This window comes from Sceloporus undulatus, chromosome 1 (genome assembly GCF_019175285.1).
Source record: "Sceloporus undulatus isolate JIND9_A2432 ecotype Alabama chromosome 1, SceUnd_v1.1, whole genome shotgun sequence".
Classification (NCBI taxonomy): Eukaryota; Metazoa; Chordata; class Lepidosauria; order Squamata; family Phrynosomatidae; genus Sceloporus; species Sceloporus undulatus.
Genome location: NC_056522.1, coordinates 26894809 through 26912850, shown reverse-complemented (window position 1 = coordinate 26912850; position 18042 = coordinate 26894809). Strand labels below are relative to the sequence as shown.

Here is an 18042-nt window from a genome sequence, read left to right as displayed (position 1 = left end):
ACAAGATATGCCTTGTACCATAAAATGTAATCCTGCTATCTTCATACATGAAAAGAAGGCCACCCACATTGCTCAGCCATGCAAAATAGAACTTGATAAGAGAAATTGTTTGCTAGTTATGCATACATTATATTTGAATGTTTAATTAGAGATTTTTATGATAGCATTGCTATTACATGCTGCCAGTGAGTATGGCTACTTGCATTTAAACTTTGGCTCAGAGTTTTTATTTTTAAATTAGGTATGGCCCTGGTTAATCTCCTGACTTCGGATAGTTACATCAGTAGATGTAGAGCATTCAAGAAAAATGTAGGACATTACAAAAAAACCTAAAAACACTAATATAAATTCATGCTCAAAATGAATACATTTTAAAATTCCTTCTGGACAGAAGGTTGAAGTGTAGGACATGGCCTGGAAAATGAGGATGTCTGGTCATCCTGAATGCATACTGTACTCCTGTTTCCTATTGGAAGGGGCTATAGTTTAGTGATAAAAACCCATACTTTGCATACAGAAGATTAAAAGGTTCAAACCCTGGCCAGCACTTGTCCAACTTCTCTTTTTGCCTGAAATGGGAGGCAGAATGCTGTTCCTCCACTTATTACCCTCATTGCCATCAAGTGAAAAGTTTACTTTGATATCTATCTATTAGTTGCAGATACAATTTAAAACATATACAAAAAAATTGGGAAACCACACACTTAAAAATACAACAAAAATATTTAATTTAATTAATTAAGAAAGTCAGATAAGAGAACAAGAGAAAATGATAAAATACTTGGAAGAAGAAAATGTTATGAGAAAAGTGGTGACAATATTAAATGGGGAGTTAACATAAGCTACACTTAAGATGTAAAATATAAAATGTTATTTTATTGTAATGTCTGTTGATTTGTGGATTTGTTTTTTTTTTGTTTATATCAATAAAAAGTATTTTTAAAAAGACAACAGAAAATCACATGAGACCGAAACAATCAAACATTAACAAATAAACCTAATTCCCTAATTTATCTAAAATATACCCTCTTCCCCACCTTAAAAATACTAAACCAAACAAGTCCATAAATTAAACAATAACACACAGTAACATAATTAAAATTGTCTTCCTATCCTCCCACCCCAAAAAATTCAATGGAAAGAATAGAATACTTTTCTACATCAAATCCTCTTCTGTTCAACATCAAAAACGTTTCAAGCATCCCAGTCTGCAAGCATAGCCTTTTCTTTCTTCTTCAAATAAAGTAGAAAAGGATTCTAGTCTTTAAAAATGTTATCCAGCAATTTTTCCTTCAATAATGTCTAAAGTTTATCCATCCCTGCCAACTCCATAATTTCATCTGACAATAAAGTCCAAACTTCATCTGACAGAATAATATTAATCTTCTAATTCTTGGCACATAACACTCTGGCTGCTAATAGTGAATCACTTTGTAATTAATATATTTATATTTCTCTTTGGTTATACCCAGAAAAAAGGTTTATGTTAATGATATAGTATATACTTTATTGATATAGGGTTTTTTTGGTGTGGGGGGGAGTTACATTCCATTAAAATGAATTCTTCCAGAGATTTATTTTCAAAATTATTGGGATATGGGCTTTGCATTCATATATAATCATAGAGTAGGAAGAGACCACAAGGGCCATCCAGTCCAACCCCCTGCCATGTAGGAAATCTCAATCAAAGCATCCCCAACAGATGGCCATCCAGCCTTTGTTTAAAGACCTCTAAGGAAGGAGACTTCTTCAATATTAGGAGGAACTTCCTGACAGTAAGGGCTGGTCAACAGTGGAACAAACCCCCTCAGAGTGTAGTGGAGGCTCCTTCCTTAGAGGTCTTTAAACAGAGGCTGGATGGCCAGCTGTCGGGGATGCTTTGATTTAGATTTCCTGCATGGCAGGGGGTTGGACTGGATGACCCTTGCGGGCTCTTCCAACTCTATGATTCTATATGAATGTAAAGCCCATATTCCAATAATTTTGAAAATAAATATCTGGAAGAATTCATTTTAATTTACCAAAGTTTTTTTTAAAATGTTTTTTTAAAAACAACAGTTCCTGTCCTCATCATTGAAAATAATGTCTCTTGCAAATGATATGCTTAGGCCTGTGCTAAATCATTTTGAATTCAAAGATTGCATCACCCCTTAGGCTAAGTGTTCTCATGCATTAGGCCGGGAAGAAATTAAACAGTTTGGATTACAACAATAACAATAACAAAGCTTGCAATACGTCCTCTTGCTCAGTGTGCATCCTCTTCCAAAGTCTGCCTTTTGCTCAGTTTGATCTGTCTCAATTGATTTTTCCAGCACATATCACATTTAATACTTAAGTATCACTAATAGATGATTTATAATGCTATCTTTAAGAATGTCCCGGTACATAAAAGGGATTCTCCAACTGTGAGAACAGTACATTATACTAATGTTTTAGGTATCAAGAGAGTGAAGTTTTATGAAACAAGGGAGTTATTATGCCAAGGATGTTTTACTGTCCAAAAATATTGCATAAAATGGTTATTAACCTTTGTTGTTGTGTGCCTTCAAGTCATTTATGGCTTAAGGTGATCCTATAGCAAACCTATCATGGGGTTTTCTTGGCATGATTTATAAAGAGGAGGTATATATTTAAATATAATGAATACAGAAATCAAGAGAGTTTATAAGCTGGTGTGTTTATGTAGACATACAATTTATTACATAGTAGATGATACTGTCATTGATTTTTGCCTGTTGTGCTGCTGTAAAACTGTGGTAAAATCAGCTGAAATAGATCAAATTAGTCGCAACCAAAGTCCTGCCAATTTCAGTAGGAACAAATTTACAGTACAGTGGTATACTTGTCTATTCAGATGTAGGACCCTATTTTGCTGGCTGGAAATAAGAGATAAGAGAAGACATCTGGAGGACACCAAAGTGGAGGAGGCTGATGTAATACTGGTAGTTTGAAGGAGGAATTTTGTTGATCAAAGTGATGCTTGGAAGCAGTAGAGCTGTTGCTCTTTTCTGTGTATTAAAGTGCTCATTTGGCTACATACTTTTTGTCTTATTTGCTTCATGTACTCTTCATCCAATAAATTCACTGTTGTGAGTTTGCTATGTGACGAAGTCTGGGATGTGAACAAAAGCACATGTGTGCCAGGGTTCCTTTCTGATGTTCCTTTCTCTCCAGCCCCTTCAGTACCAGCCCCTTTTCATATCAACAAGAACAGAACAAAAACCTACCTGACAAGAGGGAAGAACTCAGCAAAAGGTCCAAGTAAGAGAGATTCTTTACCCCAAAAATTTAGGGTAAGCTTCCCCCCTACTGGGCCAATGAGCCATTGTGAGAGAAACTGTGGATGGTTCTTAATTCCTCACAGTGATAGTGAACAGAGAGCTAGGTAATATATGCGCAGAAAGAGAAGGAATGAAAGAGTGTGTTTACATAGATAGTAATCCCACACATATTGATGTAGGGAAGAAGATGCTGAAAGGCCCTCAGAAAAAGGTGCCAAAAGGATCCCACATACCAGTGGCTCTGCTGCTACCTACAGGTAGTTTTGGTCCCAGATAGACTTTTATGTGGGTCTCCAACCCTTCTGAGAAAGACATATCCTCACTCTTGTTGTGATCCTTTACTAGGAACTAATTTTAGAGGTCTGATGCCTGGAATATAAGAATTAGAAGAATGGTAAAACTTCTGAATCCAGCTTGGATTTATATCATTTCTTGCTCCATCCAACACCGCAGCCTTTTGTTGCAGGTACCCACTTGTTTATATTTGGCTTCCATTGTCCATATGTCATTAAGCAATGTGGGCAAAAGTATGAAGTCTGGGGCAAAGCAGCTGGTAGGATTTCAGCTACAACCTTCCACAGAAATTACATGGGTCTTAAGTGCAGAAAGTGTGAGAAATACTAACTTCAGCTGTCCAATTAAATGTTGATATTTAAGGTGCAATCAGTTTAGCCACAAATAGAGAAACAGTCTAAATGTTTTTGTTACATCCAGCTTTATTTTATCCTATTCCTAGGCTGTTCTGCTTCCTGTTATGTCTCATTGCTCTAGACAGCTACTATAATTATTTAAGTTAATGGCTTTATTCAAAACAAAAAAGAAGACTTCAAGTTTACATATTGTTGTTGTAAGGCTTAAGAACGGTTACATTATACTGTATGCTTCAGAATTTTTTTTAAAAGATGTTAGAAAAGCTGTCAGCCAACCTGCTCTGATGTTTATTAATTGGGTTTTAACATTTCCCTTCCTATAAAGCAGGGTTCCCAACTTGAGGTGTGCGATGGAGGTGCGACAAAGAGTGACTTGTGTCGAGTCATGAGTCATCACTCATTTTTTCTGAATAAATTAAAATCTAATTACTCAGTTTAGATTTGCATTTTATGCACTGTGTTAAAAGCTTTTTTTAAAGGTCAGTTTGTTCACCTGTAGTATTGTAGCATGGTGTAGTAGTCTGAGCATTGGACTTTGACGCTGCAGAATAGGGTTCGAATTGCCGCTCGGCCATGAAACCCACTGGGTGACCCTGGGCAAGACACACACTCTCAGGGAAAGGCAACCCTCCTCTGAAGAAACCTGCCAAGAAAACCCTTTGATAGGGTGATCTTAGGGTCGCCATAAGTCGGACATGACTTGAAGGCATACAAGAACCACAATATTGCATATGGTTCAATTTGTGATTCAAAAATTAAAAATTTATATTTCTTCATCTTCAAACATGATATTGCTTTTGTAGGGTGTGTGAACATTAATCAAACATTTTCTAGGGATGTGGAGCATAGAAAAGGTTGGTAACCACAGCTATAAAGCAATGTAATTAATGTCAAACCTCAAGACTAACTCCTAATCTGATAAATTGGCAGCTGAAGCACATAAATCATCTGGTTTACCCTCTAAAAAAGTTACTTAAAAATTTCCTATGTTAACTTTAATACGAGCATTATACCCCATGTACAAAAGTTCAGATTCCCCTGAAGCCAATTAAAAAGTCTGGATTTGGTCATTTGTGTCATTTTCTAATAGGAATTGTTGGTCCCACTGCTTCAAGCCCAAAATAATACAACATACCAATCATTGCTTTATTTTGATTCCTTCTTTACTTAGTAACCCATTTCCCTTTGATTTTCACAGTAGGTGCTTAGTATGAGAATGCTGGGAAGGAAGTTTTGGGCCTGTAGGTCTGGTCTCTTGGCTAAAATTACTATTGCAGGAAGCTAACTGGAACAATAGCTTAGAATATTGTTCCTATTTACTGCAGGGTGTACTCAGTTGGGCTGGTGTTCCTCCACTGCCATTTTATAAGGTTTTAATACCTCTGAAAATGAATGAAAGGCTTCAGTTAAAGGTTTGAGTTTGTTTGGTGTGGACTTGTGTAGTAGTACCTGAGTTGTGAAACCCACTTAATAGGGAGATTAGGCTTATCTTTAGACAGCTGGTAAAATGATTGTATGCAAAGGAATCTTGTAGCATCTTTGAGACTAACTGCCAAAGAAGTTGTAGCATAAATTTTCTTAGACTTGTTCTTTTCCTCAGATGCATGGAATCACAATAAAACTGTACTGACAATTTTTCCTGGAGACCATTCTTAGGCAACAGACATTTGTGAGGTTTTTTAAAAGTTTAAGTTCTCTACTCCTTTCCCCGTCTCTGTTTTCTGGAGCAGGTGGAGAAATGGGTATTGATGGTAAAAGTGATGGAGGTGAATAGGAAATAAATAGCAAGTTTTTCCAGAAAAAGGAGACAGCAGAAGGATAGTTTGGATCTATTTCAAGACGAACTATAACAAATCCAGGGAGCTGCTGGGAAACAGAGTGCATGTACATAGGGTGTGTATGTGTCTCTGTGTTTTGTACATTTAAAAAAATATATTACAAGCTTTTCAGGGTCATGTTGGCCCTTTTCATAATGTATGCACATGCTACTAGACAATTACGTACCTACATACCTCAAAAATATCATAGCCAAACCGTGTTGACCTATGACCAGTTGCTAATCTTGTCTAGGATAGATCCAGTCAAACAGAAAAAGATTTGACTTGCCAAATTCCTATTAATTCTTACTGTTTTGAAAAATTGTCATACGTTATAAATTACAAGGAGCCCTAGGTACCAATAGTTGAAAGTAGGTCTGCAAGTGCAGTGGAGTTTACTTCTAAGGAAAGAGACAAGAATAAGCTACATATGATCCAAAAGTGAATGACCTTGTATGTTTATTCCCCCTCTTGTGATTTGTATCTCTGCTACTGTCCACCATCCTAGAGAGATGTAAGCATCCTGAAATAAACACATTTATAGGTGCAGTTCAAGGTGCTGGAACTTTACCTTAAAATCCTAGATGGTTTCAACCCAATGGCCTAAAAGAGTCTCTCTTCCCCTGTCAGTGTACAAGTACAAAGCCCACCTTCATGTGCATCCTTTGCCAGAACAAAAAGCAGTGGTTGTTCTGATTATATTACCTCAGGTCTCGATCATGCTCCCTAGAGAGGTTTGTGTGATGCTAAACGTTGCAATCTTTTAGCCTCAGGCTTTTTAATAAGGAAGGATGTTAATTGCTATGTGATGCAATTCTAATGTTCATTCATAAGTAAGTCCCATTGAACTTAATGAGATTTCTTTTAAGTAAGTTTGCTTGAATCACATTTATGTGAAGTCTTGTTTTAATGGGATGTATACTCCTCTCATCAGTGGTCTGTGGCTTCCAGCTAGGATCCTTGACCAGCTGTGGCTGAAGATCAAAATTTGAATGCCAACTGCTGAAGTCATATATACTTAATACTTGATTCCAGCTACAAGGAAGCTTAAAAGAATGTATTGTTTCCTTCTAGAGTGACATCTACAACCCATTTTTGAGGGCATATACACTGAAATGTGGTGTTATATCAAGACGACTATAATGTAAAGTCAGTTCTTTATCATTGAGACTATAGGCCAAGATCATACATTGCCAATTTAGTTATGAATGCATAACTGTGTATCATCTTCTGCCTTACAAATGTACCTTAATTGCCAACAGCCATTCCAAACAATGGAGGTTTGTTCTGCTGGTAATCAGGTCACAGCAGGATGACCCCCATCACAGTTTTTCACAGTGCAGATCACTGCTGCGGGCATGGATCATCCTGATATACCCCGATTCACCAGCACAATAGATCTCCATCACTTGGAGTGACTGCTGGCTATTAAGGTAGACTTGGGAGTCAGGCCAGGAGAAGATAGTTAGGGTACATCTTCAGTGAGCATTTATGATTGTGGCAATAGTGCCACAACTGTGAGTATATGGTGTAACAAAATACGGCACAGTTATTATTTGTTGTTGTGTGCCTCCAAGTCATTTTTTACTTATAGTGACCCTAAGGCGAACCTATCATAGTATTTTCTTGGCAAGCTTGAACAGTTATGGATCCATAACTGCAATACAGGATGTCAGTCATAGCAAATACAGTGGGCTCTTAGTATCTGTTGAGGTTTGGTTCCAGGACCCCTGAGGATACCAAAATCCATGGATACTCAAGTCCCATTAAATACATAGTATTTATGTGTCCCTTACATAAAAAGTCAAAATTGTATTTTGCTATTTGGAATTTATACTTTTTTGAATATAGTGGGCCCTTTGTATACACAGGGGATCTATTCTGGATCTCCCTGCATATGGCAAAAAATGTGTGACTTCAAGTCCTGTTGATTCCTATGGGCGCATGCGCCTATGTGCCATTTTAACTCTCCAGACGTGCTGTGCGTGAAAGCTTAAATCCGCGTATGGCAAGCTTACCTTACACACACTGGGCACGCTGTATTTTCAAGCTATGGGTACTTGAATCCATGGATGAAGAATCAATTGGAGGGCCAACTGTACCAATTATATGTTTTCTCACTAGAGTCTACTGAGCTTACTGCTGTGAATTGATACCATATTATATGGTGGATCCTTACATTTCAGTGTCGTTATTTGAGCAAAATAGAATGTGCAAATGAGTGTAAAGATTTCTCATGAAGTGTTGGATTTGGATCTCAGTTACTCCATTCCTTCTTACAAAGGGAGTCTTATTATGAGAGTCTCAGCTACATTCCAAGAAGATGGGTTAAAGGAAATGACCAAGCACCTGTGGAAACATGTTCTGGCCCTTTGGAACTGTGCATATCCTGACAGTGGGAATCAATCAAAGATTGTTTACAAAGGTTATTTTTAGCATAAAAAATACTTTCTTTGAATATTATACTAGGTATTTGCCATAAAAGGACAATGCCACATTAGACAATGATTATTTGTATTTTCTGCTAACTCCGCATGACTGAGAAAAGGTACAAGGTAACTTTGTGTATTAACAAAAGGGTGAGAGTGTTCTAGGAGCTAGAGTGGTCTCTGTGTACTATAAGCCGATGATCGATCTAAAATTTGGCATATTCTCTAAAAGATATCACTCAGATAAAATAATCTGCTCATCAGTGGCAATCAGGAAAGTGAATTTGAGGATTCCTGTCCAGGTATTTAATTGGTTTCAAGATAATAAAATAAATAATAAGACTTTTATTTCTACCCGGCTTTTTGTAAAAACAATCAAAGTGGCTTAGAATGTTAAAAGAATACATCATATATACAAATTATCCCCCCCCCTTAAAAAAGAATTAACAGTTTAAGGTTAAAATTACATGAACAATTAAAACAATAACAGTGGGCAGAGTCATCAGATATATGTAGGGGGTTGCTATGTGGCTGAGTAATTTATTCCGAGAAGGCCTGCCGGAAGAGATCCGTCTTAACAGCTTTCTTGAAGCTATCTAGATTGGTGATTTGATTAATCTCATCTGGCAGGCCATTCCACAGGCTAGGAGAGGTTGCTGAAAAAGCCCTCTGGGAGGTCGCAGTCAATCTAATTTTTATAGGCTGCAGTAAGTTCCTCCCAGAGGACCTGAGAACATGGGGCGGATTGTATGGAAGTAGGCGATCCTTTAAATAAGTTGGTCCCAAGCCATGTAGGGCTTTAAAGGTAATAACCAACACCTTATACTGTGCCCGAAAACTAATAGGTAGCCAGTGGAGTGACTTTAATATTGGTGTTATATGATCGCTGATAGCTGATCCAGTGATTAACCTGGTCGCCATATTCTGTACCAATTGCAGTTTTTGAACTAGGCACAAAGGTAGCTCCATGTAGAGTGCATTGCAGAAATCAAGTCTTGAGGTTACCAGTGCATGTACTACAGTTTCAAGGTCCCCCAGTTCCAGGAAGGGTGCAGCTGGCGTATCAGCCGAAGCTGATAGCAGGCGCTCTTGACTGTCACATTCACCTGATTTCTCATGTGAAGCGATGGGTCAAGAAGTACCCCCAGACTGCAAACACAGTCCTTTGAGGAGAGCGTCAACCCCTGTAGGACTGGAGGTTGCAACCCAATGCATGGCTTAGGGGCCCCTACTGTAAGTACCTCTGTTTTGTCTGGATTCAGTTTGAGCTTGTTTTCTCTCATCCAGTCCATTACTGCCTCAAGACACTGATTGAGGGGAGAAATGCCATCGGTCGTCACTGATGACCGAGACATAGAAAAATATATTTTGGTGTCATCAGCGTACTGATAAAACCCTGCCCCATGTCTATGGATGATTTCTCCCAGCGGCTACATATAAATATTAAATGGCATCGGGGACAGGATGGTGCCTTGAGGGATGCTACAATTAAGCTCTATTTTGGAAGAGCAACTGTCCCCGAGCATCACCCTCTGGAACCTGCCTTAGAGGAAGGAATGGAACCACTGTAACGCAGTGCCTCCAATTCCTAAGTCTCTCAGGTGTTCCAAGAGGATGTCATGATCTATTGTGTCAAATGCCACTGAGAGGTCTAGAAGCACCAGCAGGGTCATGCTCCCTCTGTGGATGCCTAGATGAAGATCATCAGTTAAGGTGACCATGGCAGTCTCCACCCCATATTCCATCCTGAAGCCAGTTTGAAATGGATCAAGATTGTGGTAAAATTTCTTGTTGTGTGCCTTCAACAACTTGAAGGCACACAGGAATAGCAGCAGCATTAGCAACAACAATTATATGGGGAGCTAGACATCTACAAGCTACAGGCATGTGATAAAATTTACATGTCTGTAGCCTGTAGATGTCTAGCTCCCCAAATAATTGTTGGTGTTTGTTTTTGTTATGGTGTACTTTCAAGTCATTTCCAACTTATGATGACGCTACAGTGAACCTATCATGGAGTTTTCTTGGCCACATTTCTTCAGAGGGGATTTGCCATTGCCTTCCTGTGAAGCTGAGAGTGTGAGTGTCTCTATTTAAACCCAGTTCTCCATAGTAAAACCTAAGACCTCCATATAGTTGTAGCAGGCAGCCAGTTCAGAAGCTGCTACCACATTTTAAAAAAATATTTGTATTCATCCACTTAGGGAAAGATTATAGCTCAATGTGATCTTTCATCTGATATATAAATTCCAGGTTCATTCACTGGCATCTTCAGAAAGGGCTGAGACAGTCTCCTATCTGAAATTCTGAAGAGTTTACCACATAATTAGAGTTGGAAATGTTCCTTTTTTAACTGCAGTTCCCAGAATCCCCCTCCCAACCAGCATGGTCATTAGCCATACTGGATTGGGGAGTTTTGGAAGTGTAGTTTTAAAAAAGCAATTTGCCAAGCTCTGCAGATAATACTAGAAGGACTAATGATCTACTGTAGTAAGTTGCTCTGCACAGCTCTGTTTCAAAAGAAATGAAACTTGCTGAACTTGGTGCTGGGCTATAGTCATAATGTGTCCTTGAATAACTTTGGAACAGCTTTTCATTATTCTTAATTTACATCTTTCTAGTTACCTCTTTTCACCACTGAGTGTAAACAGCAAAATGAAAGGCCTTAATTACCAAAATCATTATCATTCATAATATCCCTTTTTTTTCAGAGGAAGAGCATATATGTAACACTTGTTACAAAACTTAATTAGAAAATTATTCAGGCAGAGCACAAGTCAATAATTGCTTCAAGAACCTAGCCTCAGCAAAGCTGAGTGCATGGGTAAGCTGTCTCTTTCCCTACTAGAGTTCATTGTAGTTCATCACAGTGGCTCCGATACGTTGTTTTGAAATGTTCAGTCTATTCCATCCATTCTTTTCCTTGATAATGTCTTCAATATTTCTTTGAAATTAAACTGGCTCTGCTATTAGGGAGAGTGAAGTCAGTACTTCAGGCTGGAGTGTGTTGGGATCAGTCCCAAGGCTGTGGCTTCTGAACTAAGGTTATGGCTCCAAACAGCAGTGAAGGGGAAGTGAAGTCAGTACTTGAGGCAGCAGATGCTGGAGTGACAGCATGTGTTGCTGTCATAGGCTGGCTGGCCAGCTGGCCAATCAGTCATCTTGCCTAAGAGGTATGGCCTATATTTCAGCCAGTGTGCACTTTTTCTTACTCCATTTCATCTTTGTTCTCTCTCTGTGTGTAGGTGGATTGTGTTGCTTTGTGTGGTGACACCAGTGCATCTACGGAAGCAAAATTGTGTGCTGCCTTCTCACAGGCTGAGCTGTGTATAATCCTTGTGTTCTGCTGATGAAAGATGTAAAGCTGTTGGGAAAGGATCGCGATGGAGTTGGGGAAGACTCCAGAGTTATCCTTGTATTGAGGCAGCTTCTCCAAGACAGGGAAATGAAGACTAGGTATGAACCACTCTGCTAGTGTGCAACTCTGAAATATGCCCATCACTCACTCAGAGTATGATGGAGTCTCCTTTGGAGGTTTTTAAACAAGCTAGATGGCCATCTATTGGGAAAGCTTTGATTGTCTAATCTTGCAAGGCAGGAGTTGGACTGGATGGCCCTTGTGGTCTCTTCCAACTCTATGATTCTGTGTCACCTGGTTCCTTTAATTCAGGGGTAGGCAACCTGCAGCCTGCAGGCCGAATGCGGCCCGGCAAGGCCTTGGGACCAGCCCCTGTCCAGTCCTGCTGCTGATTGCCGCCGGAGCCTTTGGCCTCTCACGTGAGGGTGTGGGGCCTTTGGCGTATCAGGAGGAGGTGGGCAAGGGGGGGCAAGCAGCAGGCAAGGGGGGGCAAGCGGTGGGCAAGGGGAGCAATTGTCTATAGAAGCCTCCGAAACATGCATTTATATTAACATTTTTTTAAAAATCAGCAAATTTTTAGCGTACCTTCCATTTTTTAAAAAAGTGTCCTACATTTGAAAATTTTGTCCTACATTTGTCCCAGTTTATTTACTTATTTAATTTTTTTAAAAAAATATATTTAATTATTTATTTTTTGGCTTCGGCCCCCCAGTTGTCTGAGGGACAGCAACCCGGCCCCTGGCTCAAAAAGGTTGCCTACCCCTGCTTTAATTCAATGGTTTCCAAACATTGGTCCTCGAGATGTTTTGGATTTCAGTTCCCAGAGTTCCTGACTGTTGGCCAAGCTGTCTGAGGCTTCTTGAAATTGAAGTCCAAAATCACCGGGAGGATCAAACTGTGGGAATCACTGTTTTAAGTACATTTGGTATTCCAGCAAGATACAGCAGGACAGTGCTCAGCTTGTGACCATAAAACAGGAGCAACTGCTCCAGATGCTTGTAATAAGATTTTAAAAAATGTTTCAGGAAATCCATTCAAAGATAGTGGGAAAGAAATCAGGCATGATTACAGAAGGCCGTCATGTTTGCATTCGTGCTTGCAAGTGTGCTGGTAGCCATCATGGAGGAGAATCCATGACTGCTTCTCTTTAACATGGACAGATCAAAGACTCTGCTTCTTAAAAAAAGGAAGAAATGGCGGTCTGCATATTAAGCAAATGGTTACTTAAGCCAAGAGGAAACAGAGGGCCAAATGTTAGTGTTAGTGCCAACTAAAACGGACTCAAGGAATCAGTGATAACTTTGGAAGTCAACACTTATCAAAGTTGCATTGGTTCATTAGGTCTGCTGTACCTGGGAGTGGCAGTAGGACTCAGCCCATAATAGATCTTTCTCTTCCTCGTTCTCTTTGTCCCCGAACTGGTATGAGTTCCCAGTGTTGGTGCTTCAATTTTCACAATTGCCAACACATTCCTAAGCTAGCCTGCTCTCCTTCAGTGCAGCACAGGATAGTGTTCTGTGCCAGTGCTGAAGCAAGAATCCATTGCCTGGAGCTTAAGTCAGTTTCTATATGGGGAATGGGTCCAGGAGTTCATTCTTTGCCTCAGTCAGTGTAATGTCTTGTACAGTCATGTGTCCAACACTGGGAACTCATACCAGTTCGGGGACAACAGATTTCTGAAATCTTGTCTCCATTTTGCTTTACTCCAGATGGGGCCTCTCTTCCATAAAAGTGCAATGAATCATTCAGTGAATAAAAGCTGCTACAAATCAGTGCTTTGGAAAGTTACATTTTTGAACTACAGGTCCCAGAATCTCTCGGCCATCATGAACAGTTGTAGCCTAATCAAAGAGGCACAGATGTAACAGCAAACTCTAGTAGTTTATGCTAAGGTGGGAAGACTTTGTGGAAGTGGAATGGGGCAGGGAGATGAACACAAGGCTTGTTTCCACAGTGGTTTGTTATTATCTCTGAATATGGCCACTGCCACAGGTTTGGGGAAGTTCTCCTTGTACCTGGTGCTTGTTCCACAATCCACATGTATGTGTGAGTTGGAAGGGATAGATATGTTCCATTTCCTACTGCTGAGACACCTTCCAGTGCCATGGATTGTATATTTTCAGCTCTAGTCCCTTCAAAGGATCCAGATACCTGTTTCATGGAAGCCATTATTTTACCTGAAGCACAGTAGATTAGAGGCACTATAGTAGATTAGAGGCACTATAAAAGGCATCTTGTGGGTGTTCATATGCAGTATTGCTCCATTGTGTGGAGCATTGTTTAACAGAGCAAGTTGCACAATAGAACAATCTTTCCACCACTTTAGGCCCCAACTCTATTTATAACCTCATTAAACTTGTAGTCTTACAGCAATACTGCTCAAATGCAGGAAATCCACTCAAGCCCTTTTGTTGTTAACCACTTACTCCATGGAATGGTATGAGGCCAAACACTTTACTTCCAGTTACAAGAGATGTTTACTTTTCCATAAAGACTTTCTTGGAAAGGCCCTTCTACAGAAAATTTAGATGAAGATTGTCTGGGCCATTAGCTTTGGTTGCATCAGTCATGTGCTTTGTAGAGAGCTACAGAAAGCTCCCTTCCTTTCCATCTCTCTCCTTTCCTTTCTTCTTATTCGTTTTCTTCTCTCTTTTCTAATTCTTCACAGCACATTCCAGAATCCCCTGGTCAGCCATGCTGAATGCTGCTACTTTTCTGACTTGTGCATGTGCAACTCCCAGCAGCTTTAGCAGATAAGATCCTGAAGTGTAAAGATATATCATTGAATGCCAAAGTTAGGATGGTTTGTGTTGTTATATTTCCAATTTATTTGCATGGTTGTGAAAGCTGGACAGTGAAGAAAGCTGATAGGAAGAAAATCAACTCATTTGAAATGTGGTGCTTGAGAAGAATTCTGCAGATACAGTGGACTGCTAAAAGGACAAATATATGAGTCCTTGAGCAAATCAAGCCTGAATTCTCTCTAAAAATCAAGATAACTAAACTGAGATTGCCATACTTTAGTCATAGCATAAGAAGAGCAGCCCTGGTAGCACAGTGGTTAAATGCCTGTACTTCAGCCACTCACTCAAAACCACAAGGTTGCGAGTTCAATAACAGCAAAAGGGCTCAAGCTCAACTCAGGCTTGCATCCTTCCAAAGTCACTAAAATGAGTACCCAGATTGTTGGGGGCAATTAGCTTATATTTTGTAAAATAAATAAATAATAAAACTTTTATTTATATCCCACTTTTCTGTGACAAGACAATCAAAGCGGCTTACAACAGATTAAAATCCACATTTACAAAATTATATCCCAAATCCCCCCCCCCCCCCCTTTTTAGGGAGTGCTTAAGTGCATTGATAAGTGGTATAGAAATGTACTTGATATTGCTATTGCTAAGACATGGCTCATTAGCAAAGACCATAATGCTTGGCTAGGTAGAAAGCAGTAGGAAGACCATATTACAGTTGATTAGACTGAGTCAAGAAAGCCACAGCACTGAATTGGCAAGACCTGAGCAATACAGTTGAAGGCTGTATTTGTCTCTTTGAGGTATCTTATTATTAGGGTTGCCATAAATTGAAGACAACTTGACCGCACTGAACAACAATGCTAAGGTAGCCTAATTTACAAATGATATTCCTCTGTTGAAAGGCTTTCAGATGATAATCTTCTGATATCTTTGAAGAGCTGCTTAGTTCAAGTCCCTTTTAAAGTTCAAAAACTTGTAAGTAGGGAGAACAGGGACCATGATACTCACCATGAACAATTAGCAATTGGACAACAGACTGAGTAACAGGAACATAGGTTATGTGGTCACTGTGGCTTGCCCCCTATGGTGTAATGTATTTTGCTTCTACTCATAGCTATTTTGCATCTATACATATAAATTAACACATGAACTCTTAATACAGTTCAGTGTTTTTGTGTTAGTATGTTTTCCGTGTTTTTGATTGTGGGAAGCAGGTAATTCCACAACCAGCCTATATATAGTCAGGGGAAAGTAAGTTCCACTGAATGCAGTGAATCTCGCTGCCAAGTGGGCTTTCCTAGGATTACAGCAGGGGCAAAAAATCTGTAGCTATGGGCTATTTGGAGCTTCTAACCCAGTCCCTGCATCAAACTTCCCACCCACAAAATGGGACAGATTGTCCCAAGTTGTTGAACTATAATTCCATGAGCAGTGGATACCTCTGTAACATCAATTAATCTGCAACCCCTCCAAATGATGGCAATTGGTTAAAAATGTCAAAAATAAATAAATGGCAGTAATTTCCAATTTAGTTTTCAGTCCATGTTTGGCTATTTGAGTGGGAAGGGGGAAGTGCAGATGTTCACCCCTGGATTATAGTCATGTTATGTGAAGTACCATAATAGTAAAGTACTATGTCATAATCTGATGGTTAAAATATGCTTTCTATAAGAGCAGCATTTTGGACTTTGTATTGGATGTTATTAGAAGTGTATTAAATGTTGACATGTTTTAGACTTATTATTATTATTATTATTATTATTATTATTATTTCTATCCTGCCTTTTCCCCAGATTGGAACTTAAAGTGGCTTACAAAATTTTTTATAAATTGTTAAAAATTCACAAAGTGCAAAAGTTAAAACATAACTAAACAATCAGGAAAAAATTAAAACAAAGTTTAAAACATAAAACTGCATGCATTCACCAGCACAACAATTAGTGGTATCCAACATTGTGTAAGATGGGCCTTTTGTAGTCATTCATCAATGCATGTCAGAATAGGAAAGTGCCAGTCTAACATCTCTGGGAAGGAAGTACCAGAACCTGAGGGCAACCCCTGAGAAGGTCTTCTCTTGCATTCCCACTAGATGTAACTGTGAGAATGGTGGGAAAGAGAGAAGGATGTCTCCAGCAGATCTCAAATAGCCCAAACCTGAGCCATATAGGGCTCTTTAGGCCATAACCAGCACTTTGAATTGTGTCCAGAAATGGACCAGCATCCAGTGGAACTGTTGCAACAAGAGAGTTGTGTGCCCCATGTAGCCAGCACTCATTAGTAATTTGGCTGCAGCTCTTTGGACCATTTGATGTTTCCGCTCTTCAAGGCAACACCATATTGAGTGCATTATAGTAATCCATCCAGAATGTAACTAAGGCATGTGTCGCTGTGGCCAGATCTTATGTCTCAAGGAATGAGCACAATAGGTACACAAGCTTTAATTGTGCAAATGCACTCCTAGCCATCACTGAAAACTGGGTTTCCAGGCTCAGAGCTGAATCCAGGAGCACACCCAAGCTATGAAATCCTCAGGGGGAGTGTAACTCTATCCAGCACAGACTGAATTCCTTGATCTGGCTTTCAGGGAATAATACCTAAATATTATTTCTGGTCTTTCTTTTGATTCTCCTCCCTCCCTCACTGCCCCCACCCCTTACACAGTCTGCACTGAAAATGAGAGAGAAATTGAGTCAGACCAGCAGATGGACAACTTGTACCTGAAAGCTTTGGAGGGATTTATCACTGTCATCACACAAGATGGAGACATGATCTTTTTGTCAGAGAATATCAGCAAATACATGGGCTTGACGCAGGTAACATGTTCTCTATTAATTTCACACGTCACAGGCTGGATAATAATCACATCCGCTTCTCCCTTTTTGTCTTCTTGATAGTATGTTCAATATAATTCAGTGAATGCTTCCTGTAAATCTGAGTGGGGCATACTGTGGCTGCTGAAGTACTTTTCAAATGAAGAGAAGGGTTCCTTTGTTATTAGGGGATTATGATCCACTTTGTATGGAAATCCTAAAGGCACCAGAGCCTGTCTGATTTTGAAAGCTAAAATTTCAAGCCATAGTTACTACTTGGATGGGAGACCACCAATGAATACCAGGTGCTGTAGGCTGTATTTCAGAGGGAGGAACTGGCAAACTCACCTCTGAGTATTCCTTGCCTTAAAAAAACCCTATGAAATTTATGAGGTCGCCATAAGTTGACAGGTGACTTGAAAGCACATACAAACATACATGGAAAGCATTGGTCCTAGGAACAAGCAGAATAAAGAAAGTAGAGAGTCCTGTGTTTGCAGTAATTTAATACAGGTTAAGTCTCTTTTATAGCAATAACAATAGCAAGTACATTTCTATACCACTTATCAGTGCACTTAAGCACTCCCTAAGTGGTTTACAAAGTGTAAGCTAATTGCCCCAACAATCAGGATACTCACTTTAGCGACCTCGAAAGGATGCAAGCCTGAGTTGAGCTTGAGCCTTTCGCTGGTATTGAACTCACAACCTTATGGATTGTGAATGAGTGGCTGCAGTATAGGCATTTAACCACTGTGCCACCAGGGCTCCTTTATCCAAAATACTTGGGAACAGAAGTGGTTTGGATTTCAAATTATTATTATTTTATTTTGGAATATATATATATATATACATACATACATATACATATACACACACACATATATACACACACATATACATATACATATACACACACACATATATACACACACATATACATA

At 39.3% G+C, this 18042-nt stretch overlaps 1 protein-coding gene across 2 annotated transcripts in view; it reads left to right on the top strand.

The window, feature by feature from the left end:
* EPAS1 (endothelial PAS domain protein 1) overlaps nt 1-18042 on the top strand; it is a 158963-nt gene that overhangs the window by 90723 nt on the left and 50198 nt on the right. For both annotated transcript variants that reach the window (XM_042447967.1, XM_042447960.1), the window contains exon 3: nt 16953-17104. In XM_042447967.1, the coding sequence (XP_042303901.1) occupies nt 16953-17104 (152 nt within the window). The remainder of the gene's footprint in view (nt 1-16952; nt 17105-18042) is intronic.